We start from the raw sequence: 18,022 nt of genomic DNA on the forward strand, positions 1-18,022 counted from the left end.
TTCTGCATTTGTGGGTAGTGTCTAGAAATAAAGACTAAAACAGAAACAGAACTCGGACTGAATCAAGAAGTTGCAGTTCAGAAAATTGAGAAGGAAGGCTAAAGAGTTCATCCGTGTTTCCATCATATACAGGGTGAAGTAGATGGTGTTGCCCACTAAAGATGGACATTTTATTGAAACAACTACAAAAACTCCAACTGGAAAGCTCTCTTAATGTGCAAGACAGATGCATAAAAAGAAATTGGGGAAATAAAACCTGCACGTGGGTAATCAGCTGCCTTCTGTGGCCCTTTAAAGAAAGATTGTCAAAATAAGACTTGTTTGAAAGTAAATGAGAACAGAACAGCTGAATGGCTCCCAGCCCACAGGAGAGGCACCAGACACATTCCCTTTCACTCAACAATACATGTAATCTAGGAACAAGTGAAGTGTATCTGTGAACCCCCTGTGTTGAAGTGGAACTCAATCACATGCCGAGTCAGTGAAACATGATTTCCCTCTGGACGTGTCAGGGATGGCAGGCCTCAATCATCTGATTATGACTTCATTTAGTCCATTTTCTAAAAGACACTGGGAATCCAACACTGCCTCTTTGGGAATGCAATTTACTGATGCAAAAAGATACTGAAATAAACTTACCCTCTTTTAATTTGGTGCCTAGTCATTGTAAGTTGAATTGCCTTCATTTGTATTGTGCTGTAGAGCTAGTCTTTTGAGAGTGAAGTGTCCCGATTCTGCCTTATTAAAATTGCATTACAACCGTGTGTTTTGATGAATAATGAACACAGGACAGCACAGGACTGGGGAAATAGTCAGTGACCACACATAGCAGCAGGCATTGTGCAGAAGTAGCCTTCGGTCATTCCCACCATCTTGCGGTTTGCTCTCCCCAGCAGTGACAGGGACAAGCCAGCTGCGGCGGTGGCTGCAGTAGCGAAGAGGGACAAGCGTTCTTTGAGTGCTAGCAGTGAAGAGAGCATGGGGAGCTGGTCCCATGTAACCCCCGAGGATGACCCCCATGAGGAGACCAGTAGTTTTATCCAGCTGAGCGAGGGGTCAGTAACCATTGCTCCTTGATACTGCTGCAAACGCTGCTACTCCCACCCTCACCCCACTTTCATTGGCCCATTGCTGCTGACACTCGTGCGCTTCAGTGCCAATGCCAATTTTCCCCCTGTGGCTACATAGTCCACACCTGCTAAGGTGGTTAATGGCAGAGTGCTCTGTCCTCAAAGCCCTCTCCATAGCTTGCATACAGGACCACACCATGCCTGCACCACATGAGGCACAACTACCTGCATTAACCCAAGAAGCATCTAGGTCAGAATGGTCTAGGTCACCCAGTTCAATTTGCTTTCAGCCAACCACTCTAACCTTTAAAAAACTAATGCATTGTAACCAAATTAAAGATTGTAAACCTACTGTTAAAATGCATTTACTTTCACAGGCCATTACTTATGCCTTAGAGGGAAAGCTGGATTTTTTTTTTAAATGGTTTCTGATCCTTGTTTTTTTGCTCTATTAATTGCAAAGATAGTTGTCTGCATAACCACAACACAACATGCTCTGCTCTCTGCAACCTCTCCATCCAGCTGCTCACTTTAACCTCACCTCATTCCCCTGATCCATGTTGTGACACATGGGCATGGCTGCCAGCCCTGCCTGTCCACCCTACCCGCCTAAACAACCTTTAATTCTGCTCATCCTCATATCCAGACAGGCTTGCTGCTGGACAAAAATCCTCAGCCTTCCCCAACTCAAGCGTCTGATCCCCCCTTTGCAGCAGCTATTTATATGTTAATCACCAGCTAATGAACAACATGACCTGCATTGCTGCGCCTGGTTATTGTTCCTTTCACACGTCAGTGATCATACTGAATGTCTTATGACAACATGTGGGTGATGTTGTCTCTTGTTTTGTTGTTGGTTAACAGGAATGGGACGAGCAGCACATCCAGTCTGGGCTTGGTAGAACTGGATGCTTTTTCTGATGTGCCCACTCAGAGCACAGTAATCAGGTACCTGTCAGAATCAAAGGCTGGGTTGACATTTTTCTCATTAATGTGTCACTCTGAAACCCGTAATGGCAATTTTCTTTCCTATAAAAGTCTGCAGAGAGAATATTACTTTTTCCCATTTCTTAACAAGAGTGTAGATATCACTTGAAACTGTGAGAGACCGCTGGACTAATAATCATGCACATGATGGTTGAAGCTTTTTTCAAATTCTGTAGTCATAGCTTTGATAGTCAGGAGTTGACATCTACCTCAACTGTCAGTTTACTAACACACTCAGATTTACTGTGTATAAATCATATGTCTAGATTGTGAACAGAAAATGACATGATTATATTTTAAATAGAGTCAATATTTTGGGATTGTTTCCTTGGCATATAGATCTTTGTAAAACCACAATGTATCATCATCTCTTTTTTTCTAACTTTAACTACTCTTTAAAGAGTTAATGTATGTTACAACTAGGGATGTCCCGATATTACATTTTCACTTCTGATACGATACCGATACTGCAGCATTGGGTATTGGCCGATACCAATATTAATCCGATACGCTATCAGCATTAAACATGCACAATTTTATTACTTATTTTGTAGTATGTCTGTCATGTTAGAAAAGGCTTGATTAAGTGGTATTATTCAAACAAAGAACAGTAGTCAGCAACAGCAGGTATGAGGAAAAACTGACCCATTTATTATTAACCAATGGGTAACAGAAACTGCTTATATCGGAGTGCTTCTATCAGAGATCCTAGATGCATTCAGATGCGATACCCATACTTGTTTTTTTTGCTGATATCGAACCGATATCTGATATCAACATGGGATTGGGACACCTCTAGTTACAACTTTATTTTTCTTCTGACAGTGAGGAGACTGAGAGAGGCCATGCGGCAGAAACCAAGGAGAATGCCTTTGGTAAGTGTACAGATATGTCGTAATTTTATTGTCATGCTATCGACATCTAACTATTTATTGTCTAGGTCAGCTGCAGGATCTCACCTTGATCTCTTTAGTGTAATTGTACTTTCTGTATGTAACATGAATTACACAAATGGGTTCACTTGAAGAAGGCATTCCTTCTCTGTGATATTGTCATCAATTACTAAATAGGGGCCCATAGTTCCTGAAGTGTCTCAACACAGTATGTGTGTGTTGCATGACATAAAATCGAAGCAGAGCTGAGGACATTTCTATTTCACGAAGCTGAGCACACTGAACTGCCTCTGCCTGTGCATTCATGCAGCGCTTTGTTCATGAGAGCACAGTTTTATTGAAGGTGTGCTCTGTTAAAATGACCTCCTGCTTCTACATGTTACTTCTGATTTCTCAGAGAGCAGTCCAGCAAGAACAGCAGGCAGCAGTGGGAACCTCAGGGTGCTGTTGGTGGTAAACTGTGACCTCGAGTCTGAGTGTGTGGACTCTGAGCTGAGAGTGGCTCTGCAGTGGATTGCTGCTTCTGAGCTCGGCCTTCCTGCTGTATACTTCAGAAAGTCCAGAGAGAAGAGGGTTGCAAAGGTGAGACCAGCTATACAAATCAAAACATAACAGCAATAATGCTTTCCTTCTCTGGTTACTGGCTGTTCAATTATCCTTGAATGCAATAAACCTGTGAAGGACCATGTAATGTTAGTCATTTTTGTCCCCTGTATGACTTCGCAGTGACAAATCCTTTATTTAGTCTCCTTTATATTGTTTTCTCTTGTCAGTCATTTCTATCTAGAGAATCCAAACCTGTGATACTTACACAAACTATGCATTTCTTCACTCAGCAAAGTGCTGAAGTCAATGTTTATTTTTATTCCCCATCCATGTTTTCCTCAGTTCCAGAGAGTGATCCATCTGATGTCCCAGAAGTCATGGCGGATTGCAGACTTGTTCAGTGCTGTGGTTCAGTTCTGCAAGCTATACAAGAAAGAGGAAGAGGAGGGCCAGTCTCTGTCCAGCCTGTTTGACTGGCTTTTGGAGACCCTGTAGCTTGGACTATAGATTCTGCATACTGCCAACACAAACACACCTGCTCAATCAGTCTCTCACTCACTGGACTAACGTGTTCCTTACTGTTGGCCCTGTCCCGTCTCATCGCACCAAGTGTCTCCCACAGCCAGCTGAAAGCCAGCATACTTGAGATACCCATACACCTCAATTCGTCCTTGGAAGTTGTGTCTTGTTTCTGTTTGCCACCATAAAAGGACAAGTCTCCCTTTAAGAAAAGCATGTTATTGTTTTCAGATCCACTTCTCTTGTGACACACAGCACAGAGCAAACTGTAGGTGTTTTGGTTGGACATTCCTGGTAGGAATGAGCTAGCCTTCAAGAGATTATAGTCAGCAGGTTTTAACTGCTCCAGATAATATATCATTGAATTAATATATATTTACATATTCTCACAATCAAATTTGTTATCTATGTCTCTTTTTATTTGATTATTTATTTTTTAAATAATTTATTCCTGTTGAAGACAATGCAAAGTACCAATGGAAGATGGAAAAATCAGGTTAAATTCTCGAAACAACTCAACATGCTTGAACCTTTTCTATCAAAACTACCTTGTATAAGAAGCTGGGTAAAGATATGAAAGTCCAGAAAAAGTTCTTTTGAACTCATACAAAAGCCTCTCAGAATCGCCTGTTTGCTGAAAACAAGCGAAATGTTCATATCCTTGTTGTATTCATTGGCCAACACACCACCTCTGTTGTGACCATGCAATTGGGTTTTAAGTAAGTGTGTTATCTTGTTAATGTTAATGTTACTTGAGGACTGATTATTTTGGATAGCTGTACTGTATATACTGTAGATTTGGAACAGCTGCACCTTGGAGTAGTGGACTGCTCTCTTTAGCTTTTACTGCACCAGGAAGACAAGAGTAAGGTTTGTAATGTTGAATTTGTATGTGAATTTGGTCTGTTTATTTCTCTACTTAGTGGTACTTTAGTGTTACAACAGCATTGAAGGGAAAAAAGCACACAATTCAACTGTAAACTGTCACGGTAGAACTGAATGTATTTATCTTTTGACATATATAAATTTCTGTGATGTGAAATACACCGGTCTTGCATATTTATTACTATTAGTAGAAAGGCAACACACCTTTACACATTTGTATTACACTGTGTTGAGTTTTTTTTCCCAGAAGAACACAACAGATGCAGTTAGAATGTAGAACGCCAGCCATCATCCGTCATTTTCATCATTTAATACCATGTCCAGGTATTTGCCCGTCTGCTTCTCGTAAAGGGAAGCATCAGTACCAGATCCGGCATGTGTTATCCTTGCTTCCTGCAGGAAGACAGCACAAACAAGAGCAGGTGGCTGCACAGACGGACACAGCTGCATGCCTTTCATCTCAAATGTGCAATTAAGAATTTGTGATGGCTAGAGAGGACCAATTTAATTGCTGCTTACGGCAACATTCTAACAGCGTGAGGTTGTCTGATATTTTGTGTGGGTGTCAGGGGTGCCATTGAATACCTGTAACGATAGTATCGCCCTCATAGTTGAAAACACAAGAAAAGACCTCATCTGTGTGCCCATCCAGGACTTGTAGGCAGCTCCCAGACTGAACATCCCACAGACGAGCTGTCTTGTCTGAGCTGGCAGTCAGGATCCTGCTGCCCTGTGGGCTGAAACAGATCTACCAAGAGAGGCAGAGTCAGAGGAGCTGGTCTAATTCAGAGATGTGTTTGCTGAAGTGTGTGTGCTCCTAGAGCAATGGAGTGAGTAAGAGAGTGCTGAATAAGAGATTATACCAGAAGTGGTTGAAATGATGCTGGAAGGGGAAAATGAGTGAGTTTAGAACCGCTTCACCACATCAGCAGCATTATTCCACAGGGGTCATTCAACCCAGTGCTTAAGGAGGATAAACGCGCTAGTGAAACCACTAAGTGAAAAGCTTTTCAGGAGAGTATTATGAAAATCAGGGTCAGATCTGATTGGGTTAGATCTCTGGTTTATCATTTCCTGAATGGTTTGTTTCCCCACAGTGAAGTGAAGTAAGAGATGATTAAATGAAGCTGGCTCAAGATGACCATTAAAGAAATTATGTTTTTATTAAAACTCTAAACTTAGCACTAAGGGGCAGGCCTAGACAGGAAATGAAAAGTGGCAAGAGATCCTCGAGACCAAATGGGGGTAAATGGCAGGGAGTGCCTGGTTTATAATAAAAGAGAGTTTTGTCAGAGTGTTAAAAATGAATAAATGGGGCAATAACATCGTCAAAAATTAATACCAATGATACAGATCTTTAGTCTCTCTAGTCTCTCTTCATCACAGGGTTACCAAGTGGTTGTCATGGCCTCATGGTATGCTACACTGTATGGGTTAAGTGTTGGGTTTAACTCTCAGGCAACAAAAGTAACCCTGTACCATGTTAGTGAGGTGCAATCTGAAAATAAAATTTGAGGATGCAGAGCAGAGAGACCAGTGATCAGAGAAAATAGAGCATAGTTAACAAGCACTAGAGGAAGAGGTGTGTTAGAGAGAGATTAGTGCCATAATCCTCTGGAATGATCCTCCATTCAGCCTATTTATTACTGACTGTGTGCTTTCAGAAAGCTGAGGTCACTTCACAGACCTACATGGCATATCACACCTTTGAGCATGGTAAAAGGGACAAATGATTCTCACTTAAATAAAAGTTTTATTCAGGGTCAATCAAGAAAAACACCTTATGCCAGAATATGTGTCAGCTTGCCCAACTAATGCCACCCAAAGTGTGTTGAGAGTAAACATGTGTGATGTCATGTAATCTGAGGTTCTTTTGGTTTACGAGCCAATTTAGAAGCAAAAGTTCAGACCTGGTTTGCTGAAGGTCAGAGCTCTGGCTCTCTGGTCTGGGAGCTTGAAATTCAATTAATCAGATCAACAGAAGCATCACTGCAGTCATTTTGTCCTACTTGCTGAGCTTTAGTGGGTGACACGATTGAGCAGAAACAGCCTGAAGCCTCAATCCTTTCCCTCCTCCTCAGAAACCAGTTTATCTCTTGTAAACAGGCAAAGTAGAGGTAATAACCTACTTCCAGAACTGGTGAGGAAGCTGTAGCTCCAGCAGAAAACTGAGGGAGGGTTTTGGCCAAAGCAGTAAGCTGAAACAAAGACTGGCTCACATGGGTGTTGCTCTGATTAAATAATGAGAAGTGTATTGATGCAAAGATTTGCATTTTATATTGGTAATCTTAAGATGAACTGGTAAATTTATCTTCCAACTGGAACTTGTGTACAGGTCTGTTTTCACTCTTTTTTAAAGAAATATTTGTTTTTATTTGAACACATGGATGATAGACTAAAAATGAACAACCCAGGTTCGTATTTGGAGCTTGCCCTGTTGACTGGCTGCATTATAGATCATAAACCTTGCCTCCTTCATTTCACCAGGGTCAAACTCAGTATGAAGCCAAAGCAGTTCAAAATACAGCAGTTACTCTTAAAGCTGGCTGCAAAAGCAGGGGATTCTTCATTTAACACCCACATAAAATGCCCATTTTAAAGCAAAATCAAAAAGCTTGCAGTCTGTGTCAAAAAGAGCTTATTTCCTTTTCTACATATTGGAACAGCGGAAGAACAGGAAAATAAATTGCAGCAAACACAAGAGTCACTGAACTTTCCATAACTGTATCTCATCCACTGTGCACCAACCTGAAAGAGCTTTGATGTTTTATTGATAGGTTAAATGTGTCTTTTGGTTAGCAGCTTTAACAGCCTGTTGTCCATAGAGTTGGAGCAAAATATTTTCTGCTTCTCTTGAAATGATTTTGACAATGTGATATTTTTCTGTTTAAGGTTAAAGAGACTGTGAGTAGTTTCTAAGTGATCTTGAAAAAGTCTCCCTTCTAGATGTTTGTCCAATTGTAATCCACACTTTACATTGACATTATCAGTGCTTATATAGGTCAATCTTAAATGATACTTCTTAGCTTCCCTACTGGCCGAGCAGGACCAGATTGATTTATAGCATGTCTAAGTCTCTATGACACCACACTGACTGACAAATTTTAGAAGGGAGGGGATACATCTGTGTTTTTCTCTGCTGAAAAGGATTTCTTCAATCAGTTTTACAGTAAGGGTGGACACAGGAGCCAAACCGTCAGATAGTAAAAGGACAGAAGAGCAGAAGAAAACGAAATCGGAGAGTGATACAGCCCGAGCAAAAGGCTAAAACACAAGCTAAGCTGTTTGTGATAATGTCCATTCCAAACCACAGTCAGCAGTTATTCTGTAGTGGTCTGTTCAAACATGAGAGTCTATCAAACAAATGAAGAGCGAGGTTATGTTGGCCTGCTTGGTAGATGTGCACTGGCAGGACATGACCAGGATTTACTAACATTGCACATTACTAGCTGTACTGAAAAATACCTTACCCCGTCACATTGTATCCGGTAAAAAAAAATGTCTTGAACAGAGGATAACTTGCTCCACAACAAACCCATGCCTTGTTAAAAGTCACGTCTTCACTACAGTGTGCGTGAGACTCCTGACCAGATGGTGGCGAGGCAGTTCAATTAAAACAGATCCTTCTCATAGAATCTTTAAGTGTAAACCTTCCTACAGCGCATTATCGACATACTCTTCCAAATTTATCGCAGTGAAAATTAAAACAAAATTAACCTTTGCACATCACACCCATTTCACGAGACAAGGAAGGAAACAGTTTATTCCAACTTTATGGGCAAGCTTCTGTGCTTCTAAGCTTCTGTGTATGCTTTTGATCCACCAGCACTATGTTTCATCCCCTATTTAGGCAGTATTTGGTTCATTCTTAAGGTTCAGTTCAGATATCTAAGTTTGTAGCTAAAACCCTTAAAAAAACTCACAGACTATAGTAATAAAAAAAAAAAAAATCATGGTCTCATGACTTACCTTGGATATCTCTCCATCATGGCCCACGAGGGTCAGGAGACACTGATGTGTGGTTGCACTGAACACACATGCTGTACCTGTCAAAGACAGACAGGTAAGGGTATGAGTGGTGTACTATGGAAATTAACATGACAGGCACACGACTCACAGACACCGATAAAACTAGTGAGGAGTCTTACCATCAGCAGAGGCAGTAGCAATGAGTTGGCCACTTAAATCGAAACACACATCTAACACTTCTTCTTTGTGTTCAACCAGAGTGGCAACACACTTCCCGCTGACCACCTCCCACAGCTGGGAATACATGAAACACAAAACACTCACTGACATTAATAGACGTAAACACAGGCTGAAAAAAAAAACAGGCGAAAACAGGGCATATAGATGTAAACAGACATAATCAGTCTCATGAGGGATGCTTGTTTAAGGCTGATAGCTGTCTTATGTAGCTTCAAACATCCCCCCATGAGGAATGCAGCGAGGACATTAATTCTTACTTGTGAGCATGACTCATCTTGGCATAATTAAGGAGTGAGGAATTAATTTTTCTACTTGAAATGATGGAGACCTTAGAGACAAGCAGGGGAAAGCACTGAAGAGTGAGGAAATGGAGGATGGAGAATATGAGCGGCAAGCGCCATCACCATCATTTAATAGGCTATCCATCCATCCATCCATTTTCTATACCGCTTATCCTGTTACAGGGTCGCGGGTGGCTGGAGCCTATCCCAGCAATCATTGGGCGAGAGGCAGGGTACACCCTGGACTGGTCGCCAGTCAATCGCAGGGCTGACACATAGACAGACAACCATGCACGCACACACTCACACCTAGGGACAATTTGATGTGACCAATTAACCTGGTAAGCATGTTTTTGGACTGTGGGAGGAAGCCGGAGTACCCGGAGAGAACCCACGCATGCACGGGGAGAACATGCAAACTCCACACAGAAAGACCAACCGGCCGAGGTGGGGATTTGAACCGGTGACCTTCTTGCTGTGAGGCTGCAGCGCTAACCGTTGCACCACCGTGCAGCCATTTAATAGGCTAATCAAAGACAATTTGCACTGGTTAAGAAAATGGAAGTCCATTCTGAAAATGATGAAGGGTAAAATAACTGCAATCGCAACTCACATGCGCACAACTGAGAGCCTTTGAGTTTGATATACGTCACCTTGCAGGTTTTGTCCACGGAGCCTGTGACGATGAGGGAGCAATCCCAGTTGAACTGAGCGTTGCTGATCCCCCCACTGTGACCATGCAGAGTGTGGACATGACTGGAAAGGAAAAAACACAGAAAAAAGTTGTGTGTCTTTTTATTGAAAACCCACAGTTTTAAAGCATGCACTGCCCAGTATTTAGAATGAACAAGGCTATAGCATCTTACCCTCCTGAAGCAACATCCCAGATAGATACTGTGTTGTCAAAGGAGGCAGTGGCAAGTTGACTTCCCTCTGTGTTAAAGCAAAGAGAGATGACCTCTCCTGTGTGACCCTGAATAAAACCAAAAAGAGAGAATCATGCCAAACTGCCCACATTTCCTTTTCCTTTTGAGACCACTCTTTATCCCTTTTTATAATCTTGTGTGGATGAAAAAACACATCTAAACCTCAGCCAGGGAACCAACCTGTCACATCACAGAAATACTTTCACTGCGCATCAGACAGAGCTCACCACTCCCCTAAAAGGGTGGGAAATCACTGCTTTGTTGGGCAGACAGGTACTGGCTATCAGCAGGAGTCACTGTCTTCAATTAGTGGCTAATTATTGTTGTAATCAAATTAAAATGAGTAGATATTAGCCCTGATGAAATAAATATTATGTAACAGAAAAACTGGATCATAGCAAGCACAGAAAAAAATAACTCACAATTAGAGATGCCACTTCCTCTCCAGTCTTGACATCCCACAGTTTGGCAGTACAATCCATGCTGCCTGTGGCCACCAGTGTACTCTGGGGGTTGAATGCCAGGCACACCTACACAGCAAAAAGTTTTTTAACAACCCTCACAGCTTTGATTTGCAACAAAGCAAAGTAATTTCATAAGATTTAGTTTTGATCTCAGTGCACATATTAACAAAGGAAATATGATAAAGGAATCAATTTGGATTTTTAATTAGGCCTTGTCTACCTGAGGGTTTTGAGAGTAGAAAGTGTGCGCAGTAATACTGTCATTAAAAAGTTGTCTAAAAACAAACAGAAACTTTATTCAATTTACCCCACACGGGTGGTCAAACTTACTATTTCAGCCATGTGTCCGCGAAAGGTATAGAAACAAATGCCCGTCTCAGCTGACCACAGTTTGCAGGTCTTATCAAAAGAGCCAGTGGCAATCTTGTCTCTACATGTGACCAAGTTTAGCAAAGAAAACATAAATCTGACAGTCAAATGAAGCCACCTCTCAAACGCTATTAAACTTTTACTGAACCAGCTCATTACCCGTAAGGGTTGTTGAATGCAATTGCATACACCACATTTCTGTGACCCTCGAGCCGGTGCAGCTCTGTGCCTGAGGCTGTGTCCCAGACTCGACATGTCCTGTCATAGCTTCCAGTTATGAACCTGCAGGGTGTACACATAAATAGTTAAGACGAAAACAACAAGTACACATATAGAACTTTTCTTGAAGACTTTTGTGTCTTTGGTTACTCACCTTGAACCTGATTTGTCAAAGGCAACATTTGTCAATGGAAGAACATGTGCTTTCAGTTCCTAAAAGACCAATAAAAAAAGATGAAGGAATATAACCCGAACAAGACTATGTCCACTTACATCATTTATAATATTATCCATTTAGTACCAATATCAATCTTCAAGCTGGTAATGGAAGATTACATTAGATTACATTTTCTTCTTTCAAATAACAGTGGGTTTTTTTTAAACCAAATTTGGACAACCCCAAATGCCAAGTGTCCTGTTTGGTTTCCAATTCTCAGTCTACATAACCAAACCACTACTGCTCTCTAGTGCCTATTTGTGGCCAAGTTTTTTTTTTCAGCCTTAGCAAACTTTTAACTTTATTCGGCACATGAACACATAATAAACTTTCAAACAGAGCTGGATGTAAGTGTATAGCTATCATTACTGTGCGTAAAATGTCATCACTCGAAATCATTCATCTGACTGTGTAGCTGCCCAGAGTATGATAATACATCTTTGCAGAAGTCCCTATTTGTTTTGGTCCCTGCATGTAGGAAGTGCAGTATAAACATACTGCTAAAGTGGACAGTGAGCTTTTTACAAAAGTATTAAAACTTGATTCAATCTGTTTGATGGCTTTATATATCAGAAATTAAATACACACATGTTTTCTCCCATTTTATTGAATCTTGAAATCCCATGCCTGTGTTTTTAATTTTGTTTCTTTTTTTGTGCGTTAATTGCAATCAGTGTAGTTGCCATGAGAGGGGGTTTGCTGATGTTGGTATTGTTGATAATTAGAGAGCAGCTTAAGGGATGGCTGTTTTATAATGTTTTTCCTTTTTTTTTTTGGTAAAAATAATAACAATACACCATCTGCATTATCCCATGTACAATACAAGCGAATACTAATAACGAATACTAATAGTCTTAGCCACCAACAAGTATCAGGTGTATTACTGTAACTTAATTCATGTCTTGGAAAAAAAGCATTTAGGTATGTTACAGACATTACTTATATTTAAGCCAGAAGCAACATTAACCTTCACTATTCTGTTATAAAGTATTTAAGTGAAGCACTAGCCTGTTACCGTTTAAAGTTCGAAATAATGTCATTTTGATAAGAAAATGTCACCAGTTTTGACCAGCCTCCTGAGCACAAACATCAGCTGATGCTAGTATGATGATATTTTAAAAGTGCTCTTAACTGGACCAGCCAGTTTATCAGTCTATCCCTTATTATAAGTGCAACGTCTTACCTTGAAAAAGCAGAACCTGTGGTTCTTCTGGCTGTGTTTCTGCTGAAGCCTAAGGATCAGCTGTTTGACCTCATCTGTCCGGGACTCTGTGATCAGAGGCTCTGATTGCCTGATTACTGCCACCAACTGGTCTGGATTTGTTCTATGTGGTGAAACAATGCAATAATCAGAAAATGGAAGGAATGGTTTTAGTCACAAAGTTTATGCAGACAAACACATAAATGAGAAATAAGAGGTGTTAAAAAGTTATAAATTACTCTAGTCTTCAAATATACTAGAAAACACACATCCTACTTGTATAAATGAATGCTCTTGAGTGTTGTGATGAGCTGAGTTGAGAAGATTAATGTTCAATCAGAGCACATTTTTTTCAACAATAGTGCCAAAACGAAACATTTCATTCATGCAAACTATCAAGCATAAATCGATTAAAAAAAACAAACAAACAATCAAACCAGTGCAAATAGCCTAAACCAATTTAATGCTGTATGCCACAGAGTTCGATAAGACGAAACGTTGGTATGCTCTCATGTAGTCTGGGATCAATAACTGGCCGCACAAGTTCCGGAAAAAAATAACAGTGTATGAGACATAATAGAAGCACCACCCAAACTGAGGTTGAATATGATATCAAAGAGTTTGCAATATCTTTTTCAGAAAACGTTATGAATGTTATAATGGCTACAAGGTGAAATTGACTTACTCCTGAGTCAAATCAAAAAGGTCAATAGATTTCGACCTCAAACATCCTCTCTTCTCATATTCCAAGATTATACCTGAAAGTAGAAAAAATGATTTTTATAAGAATGGAAATCGTATGACTTGGAGGGTACAACGGTAACAAAAGTTACCGTTGGTTTGTACTAACTCAGCTGATAAATATATTGTTCGAACTGAGTAAAGGCCTGAAAAAGGGCACGGACAAACCGTTACTGTTAAGACTAAAGATTCTTTTATATTACCAGGTGGATAATATCTGAGATAAAACCGCTTCAGCTTCATTGTGTTAGCTTTTCTAGCCACCTAACGTCACTCATCAACAAACCGTTGCTGTAGCAACAGACTCGCGATACACTTCCTCGAGCACTTGGAGTACGCACGCGCAGAGGCAAGGCAACATCAAGCCATAATTTAATTTTCGCCTTTGTGATGACAAATACTGAACGTTCACACAAATTTTAGACAAAAGAGCTTAAAACTTGTGTCCAAGATGTATCGTATCATGGCGAAAACATTTAATTTTTCTCTTCACTGATTTAATTCCAGGAACACGTTTTAATGGATGTTTATAAACTCCTTTATGTAATTTATGGTCCATCCCTACATTATCTTAGTCTTAATGCTCCACGAAGTACGTCATTTTCATTCACAAACTCATTACTGCAGCTTCAGTTACAAGTTTTCAGGTCCTCTGGTGTCCCTTCATTTCCTCATAACAGCTCAAAGTCCATAGCTCTTGGACTGTGACCAGTGCACGTGGATCATAAAGATTAGGTTATGTGTAATATCTGGTAAATACCAACAGCCTCAATGCTCCTAAAGAACCTTGAAAAGTCAGGGTAGTCAGATTTTAACCGGTGCTCAGATAGAGCTCCCAGAAATGATAAAACACAAAGAGGATCTCCAGAGAATTCTGCTTCGGTGAAACATGGGATGCCTAGCCAAGATGAAGTCCAGTGGTTGGGCCTATCCCACTGCAGTCCTGTGCCTCTATGGGTTTTTTGCAAACTGTAGAGTAGCCGAGCCCTTCCTTACCCCATATCTGATTGGACCACATAAGAACATCTCTGAAGAAGTGGTAAGAAACAAACACACCCTATCATGTATGATTAAATCCAAACAGATCCTTGATAGCATGGGTACATTATCTTGTTTAGAAGCATTTATCTTGCACCAACACGTGCAGAACTGAGCTCCTGAATAAGCTTATTTGTTCTCTGGTGCTTGCTGTTTTATACAGGTCACAAACTATCTGTTCCCTATCTGGACGTACTCCTATCTTGCCTTTCTTTTCCCCGTCTTCCTCTTGACTGACTTCCTGAAGTATAAGCCCCTCATTGTGATGCAGGGCTTCTTTCTGGTCAGCAACTATGTCCTGCTCTGCTTTGCCCCAGGTCTACCTGCAATGACCTTCCTTCAGGTCCTCTAAAGATTCATTTATTTATTTGATTATTCATTTTTTTACTGAAAAGTAATTTACATTATATTGTGTTATGTATAACTGTTGCAGGTTGCACAGCACTTTTAAATTTTTTTTTTTTTACCATTGTTTTGTCCCACAACAGGTCAATTATGCTGTAGTGACTTCAACAGAGGTGGCTTACTTCTCCTACATTTACAGTGTGATTCCATTAGAGTACTATCAAAGAGCCACTGGCTACCTTCGCAGTGCCATGTTAGCTGGATATACATTTGGTGCCAGCCTAGGTCAAATGCTCATAAGCCTGGCAGGTAAGACTTCTGTGTCCATACAAACTGAAAAAAATAGTATCCATATATATTTATAAACTTGTGCCCAAATTTGAGACAAAAAATATTCAATCATTAACCCTCGATGCAAGAATTTGAATACCGTGCATAACCAGCAAAAATGCTAAATAACCTGCAAAACAAGTTACGAAGTTAATGAACTGTGCAAACTCTGATAATTAGGAGTGGACTATTTCTACATCAATGCCATCACACTTGGGATTGTGAGCATGGCTTTCCTCATCTCCTTCTGGTTGCCCATGCCGCAGAGGAGCCTGTTCTTCAAAGGGAAAGAGGCTGCAGCTGTGCGCTCGCAGACCCAGTGGGAGGGGCCGCTGAGGGCAGGCAAGCCTGAGGAACCAGTGATGGATACGGATGAAGTTGGCTCGGGGATAGAGAAGATTGAGCATAATGGCAGTGCTGGCTGGTGCAGCAGAGAAAATGTAGCCACTGCAGGCCATCTTCTTTGGCAGAGCTTCAGGGAGTCCTATTCTTCCAGGCATTGTCTCTTTGTGTCTTGTTCCATGGTTCCATTTTTAAACTGCAGCAAATGAAGAATTTGATTATAATTCATCAGAATCGGAAATACTTTAGTGATCCCCAAGGGAAAATTACATTTCAGTGTCATCCCTCCAGAGAAACCTAAAAAGACAGTGACATACAACATGGAGAGGACAGAAGTGGGAGAACTGAGGGGCAGTGTGAGATTAGGGAAAAAAAACACCTCAGCACATAAGCACATAAGCTAACCTGTACAACAAAACTGGAAGATTTGCACATGTGGGAGGGGTAGGGGTGTCAGGAACTGAAAGGTGTCACAGCACTGTTCTCTATATTAATTTACAGGTAGAGGGATTATCCCTTTAAATCTAGTCCTAATTAGCATCTGTTTTCATAATGTCCATCATACAGGCATCTAATCTACTGGTCCCTGTGGTGGGCTCTTGCCACAGCTGGTTACGTGCAGGTTTTCAACTATATCCAGCTGATGTGGGATCATATTGAACCATCTGCTACATCATCCATCTACAATGGAGGTGTAGAGGCTGCATGCTCACTTGTGGGTAAGATCTGTCGTTGGTTTTATTTGTGTTAATGTCTGCAATGTGGAAAATCCAAAAGACACTTGAAAGAATCATGAAACAATTGAAGTCTGATAATTAAAGATTTGTTTTGATGTAAAATAAAAGATAAGAACACCTGAAAATATAATTAGTACTTTTACAATGAGGACTTTAATTTCTTTATGAGGGTTCTTGACAACTGCAAAAATATTGTATATAGCTCTATTATTTTTGTAAAGTTTAATTAAAACAAAGTTGCAAAGGGTTTTCTGCTTAATAGCATTTAACTGAGCACAATAAATTTTAGCAAGCTCTTAAAAGCTGTCTGATACACAGAAAGAGCTATAAAAATATATATTGATCTATTAGCATCACTGTGGTCCTGTTGGCTTATCCCCAAACTGGATCTGCTGAGATAAGAAGAGTAATTACTTCAATTAAGAAAATAGAGTTAGGAGGTAATGGATTCAGTGATTATGGTTCATTCCAAGAGTCGGCTGGAAAATGGCTCATCATAAAAGGCATGTGTGTGCAGAATACTACTTGAATGTCTCATTACCATCAAACAACAATGTCAAATAAGAGCACATTATGAAGTTCCTGTCCTGTATTTCTCCCCATGGTCTAGGGGCTGCAGCAGCCTTCTCTGTGGGATACATCAAAGTAACATGGGCTGTGTGGGGAGAACTGGCTTTGGGGCTGTTCTCAGCCTTAGGAACATGTGCTGTGTTTCTGATGGCCCTCACCAACAGCATCTGGGTATGCTATGCTGGTTATGCTATTTTCAAGTCCTGCTACATGCTTCTCATCACCATCACAGCGTAAGTTCTCCTCAAACTCCAACTAAACTCTTATTCTGCTTTGCACATAAACCTAGAAGCAGCTTCTGGTATGAAAGTGACCCTCACAACTGTTTCACACATCACAGAAGAGCTTTTTTCATGCTTTTGAGAATGATTCCCTGTGTCTGAATTTAAGATTTCAGATTGCTTCTAACCTCTCCATGGAGTGCTACGCTTTGACTTTTGGGATTAACACCTTTGTAGCTCTGTCACTGCAGACCATCATAACTGGCATAGTTGTTGACGAGGCTGCACTAGGGTTGGATATTGTGACACAGGTATGTTAAACACAGGTTCTAGTTCTAGTTTTAGTATCTGGTGTTATTTTAATAGAAGAACACAGGTATAAAAAAAACGGAGAAAGAGCAGCAGCAGCTTGCTAAATCTGCACTGTGTGGAGAGGGTGACACCTAGTGGTTATCTAAAGATATCAAATGTTAGTCAAACCTGACATGATTTTAGTAATGTTTTGGTTTACTCTGCAGTTCATAATTTACGGGAGTTACTACGCTGCCATCTCAGTGCTCTTTCTGATCCGAGGGACCTACTCAGCTTGTGTAAATCATCGCAGTTCCGGGCCCATCAAAACCAAAGACCAAGAGTCTGATGTGGAAGTGATCTCTGCTGAAGTTTTCTGAACAAGGTCAACAAACTACTGTGGTCTTTTAATTACTAATGAAGTATTGTCTAAATTATTTGGTGATAGTTCCGTTTGTCTATAAGAAATGAAAAAAAAAAAATTAACTTTAGGGTCAAATGTCTTAAATTGCTTACTGGGTCTATGGGTGTTTTTTGTTCTGATGTCACTATTGGTATTTAAATAAAAATCTATATTGCAAGTCATATGGCCCAATAGAATTAAATTCATTACGGATTATT

At 40.5% G+C, this 18,022-nt stretch overlaps 3 protein-coding genes across 6 annotated transcripts in view; 2 read left to right on the plus strand and 1 right to left on the minus strand.

Annotated features, from left to right (window-relative positions):
* Positions 1-5,015, plus strand: part of sphkap (SPHK1 interactor, AKAP domain containing) — a 129,506-nt gene extending 124,491 nt beyond the window's left edge. For 3 of the 4 annotated variants that reach the window (XM_074679047.1, XM_074679048.1, XM_074679049.1), the window contains 5 exons: positions 894-1,055; positions 1,935-2,018; positions 2,883-2,932; positions 3,348-3,532; positions 3,839-5,015. In XM_074679047.1, the coding sequence (XP_074535148.1) occupies positions 894-1,055; positions 1,935-2,018; positions 2,883-2,932; positions 3,348-3,532; positions 3,839-3,991 (634 nt within the window). In that variant the 3' untranslated portion in view covers positions 3,992-5,015. The remainder of the gene's footprint in view (positions 1-893; positions 1,056-1,934; positions 2,019-2,882; positions 2,933-3,347; positions 3,533-3,838) is intronic. The other variant, XM_074679050.1, reaches the window with a different exon arrangement.
* Positions 5,016-5,047: 32 nt separating this feature from the next.
* On the minus strand, positions 5,048-13,799 carry daw1 (dynein assembly factor with WDR repeat domains 1). The gene is made up of 13 exons (XM_074679052.1): positions 13,731-13,799; positions 13,472-13,544; positions 12,769-12,910; positions 11,523-11,581; positions 11,309-11,431; positions 11,111-11,210; positions 10,739-10,846; positions 10,257-10,363; positions 10,044-10,146; positions 9,049-9,163; positions 8,870-8,946; positions 5,486-5,648; positions 5,048-5,293 (listed from the first exon to the last, which is right to left on the minus strand). Exons 1-13 carry the CDS (start codon positions 13,768-13,770, stop codon positions 5,259-5,261), a joined length of 1,245 nt encoding a protein of 414 aa, XP_074535153.1. The 5' UTR covers positions 13,771-13,799; the 3' UTR covers positions 5,048-5,258.
* A 617-nt stretch (positions 13,800-14,416) lies between these two features.
* Positions 14,417-17,781, plus strand: slc19a3b (solute carrier family 19 member 3b). The gene is made up of 8 exons (XM_074679536.1): positions 14,417-14,566; positions 14,729-14,908; positions 15,054-15,219; positions 15,421-15,736; positions 16,150-16,301; positions 16,930-17,122; positions 17,280-17,421; positions 17,629-17,781. The coding sequence occupies exons 1-8, from the start codon at positions 14,417-14,419 to the stop codon at positions 17,779-17,781; spliced, it is 1,452 nt and encodes a 483-aa protein (XP_074535637.1).
* Positions 17,782-18,022: the final 241 nt, after the last annotated feature.

The sequence above is a fragment of the Halichoeres trimaculatus genome, unplaced genomic scaffold (genome assembly GCF_033239565.1).
Source record: "Halichoeres trimaculatus isolate MK-OKI-2021-1 unplaced genomic scaffold, fHalTri1.1 fHalTri1_scaffold_9, whole genome shotgun sequence".
NCBI lineage: Eukaryota > Metazoa > Chordata > Actinopteri > Labriformes > Labridae > Halichoeres > Halichoeres trimaculatus.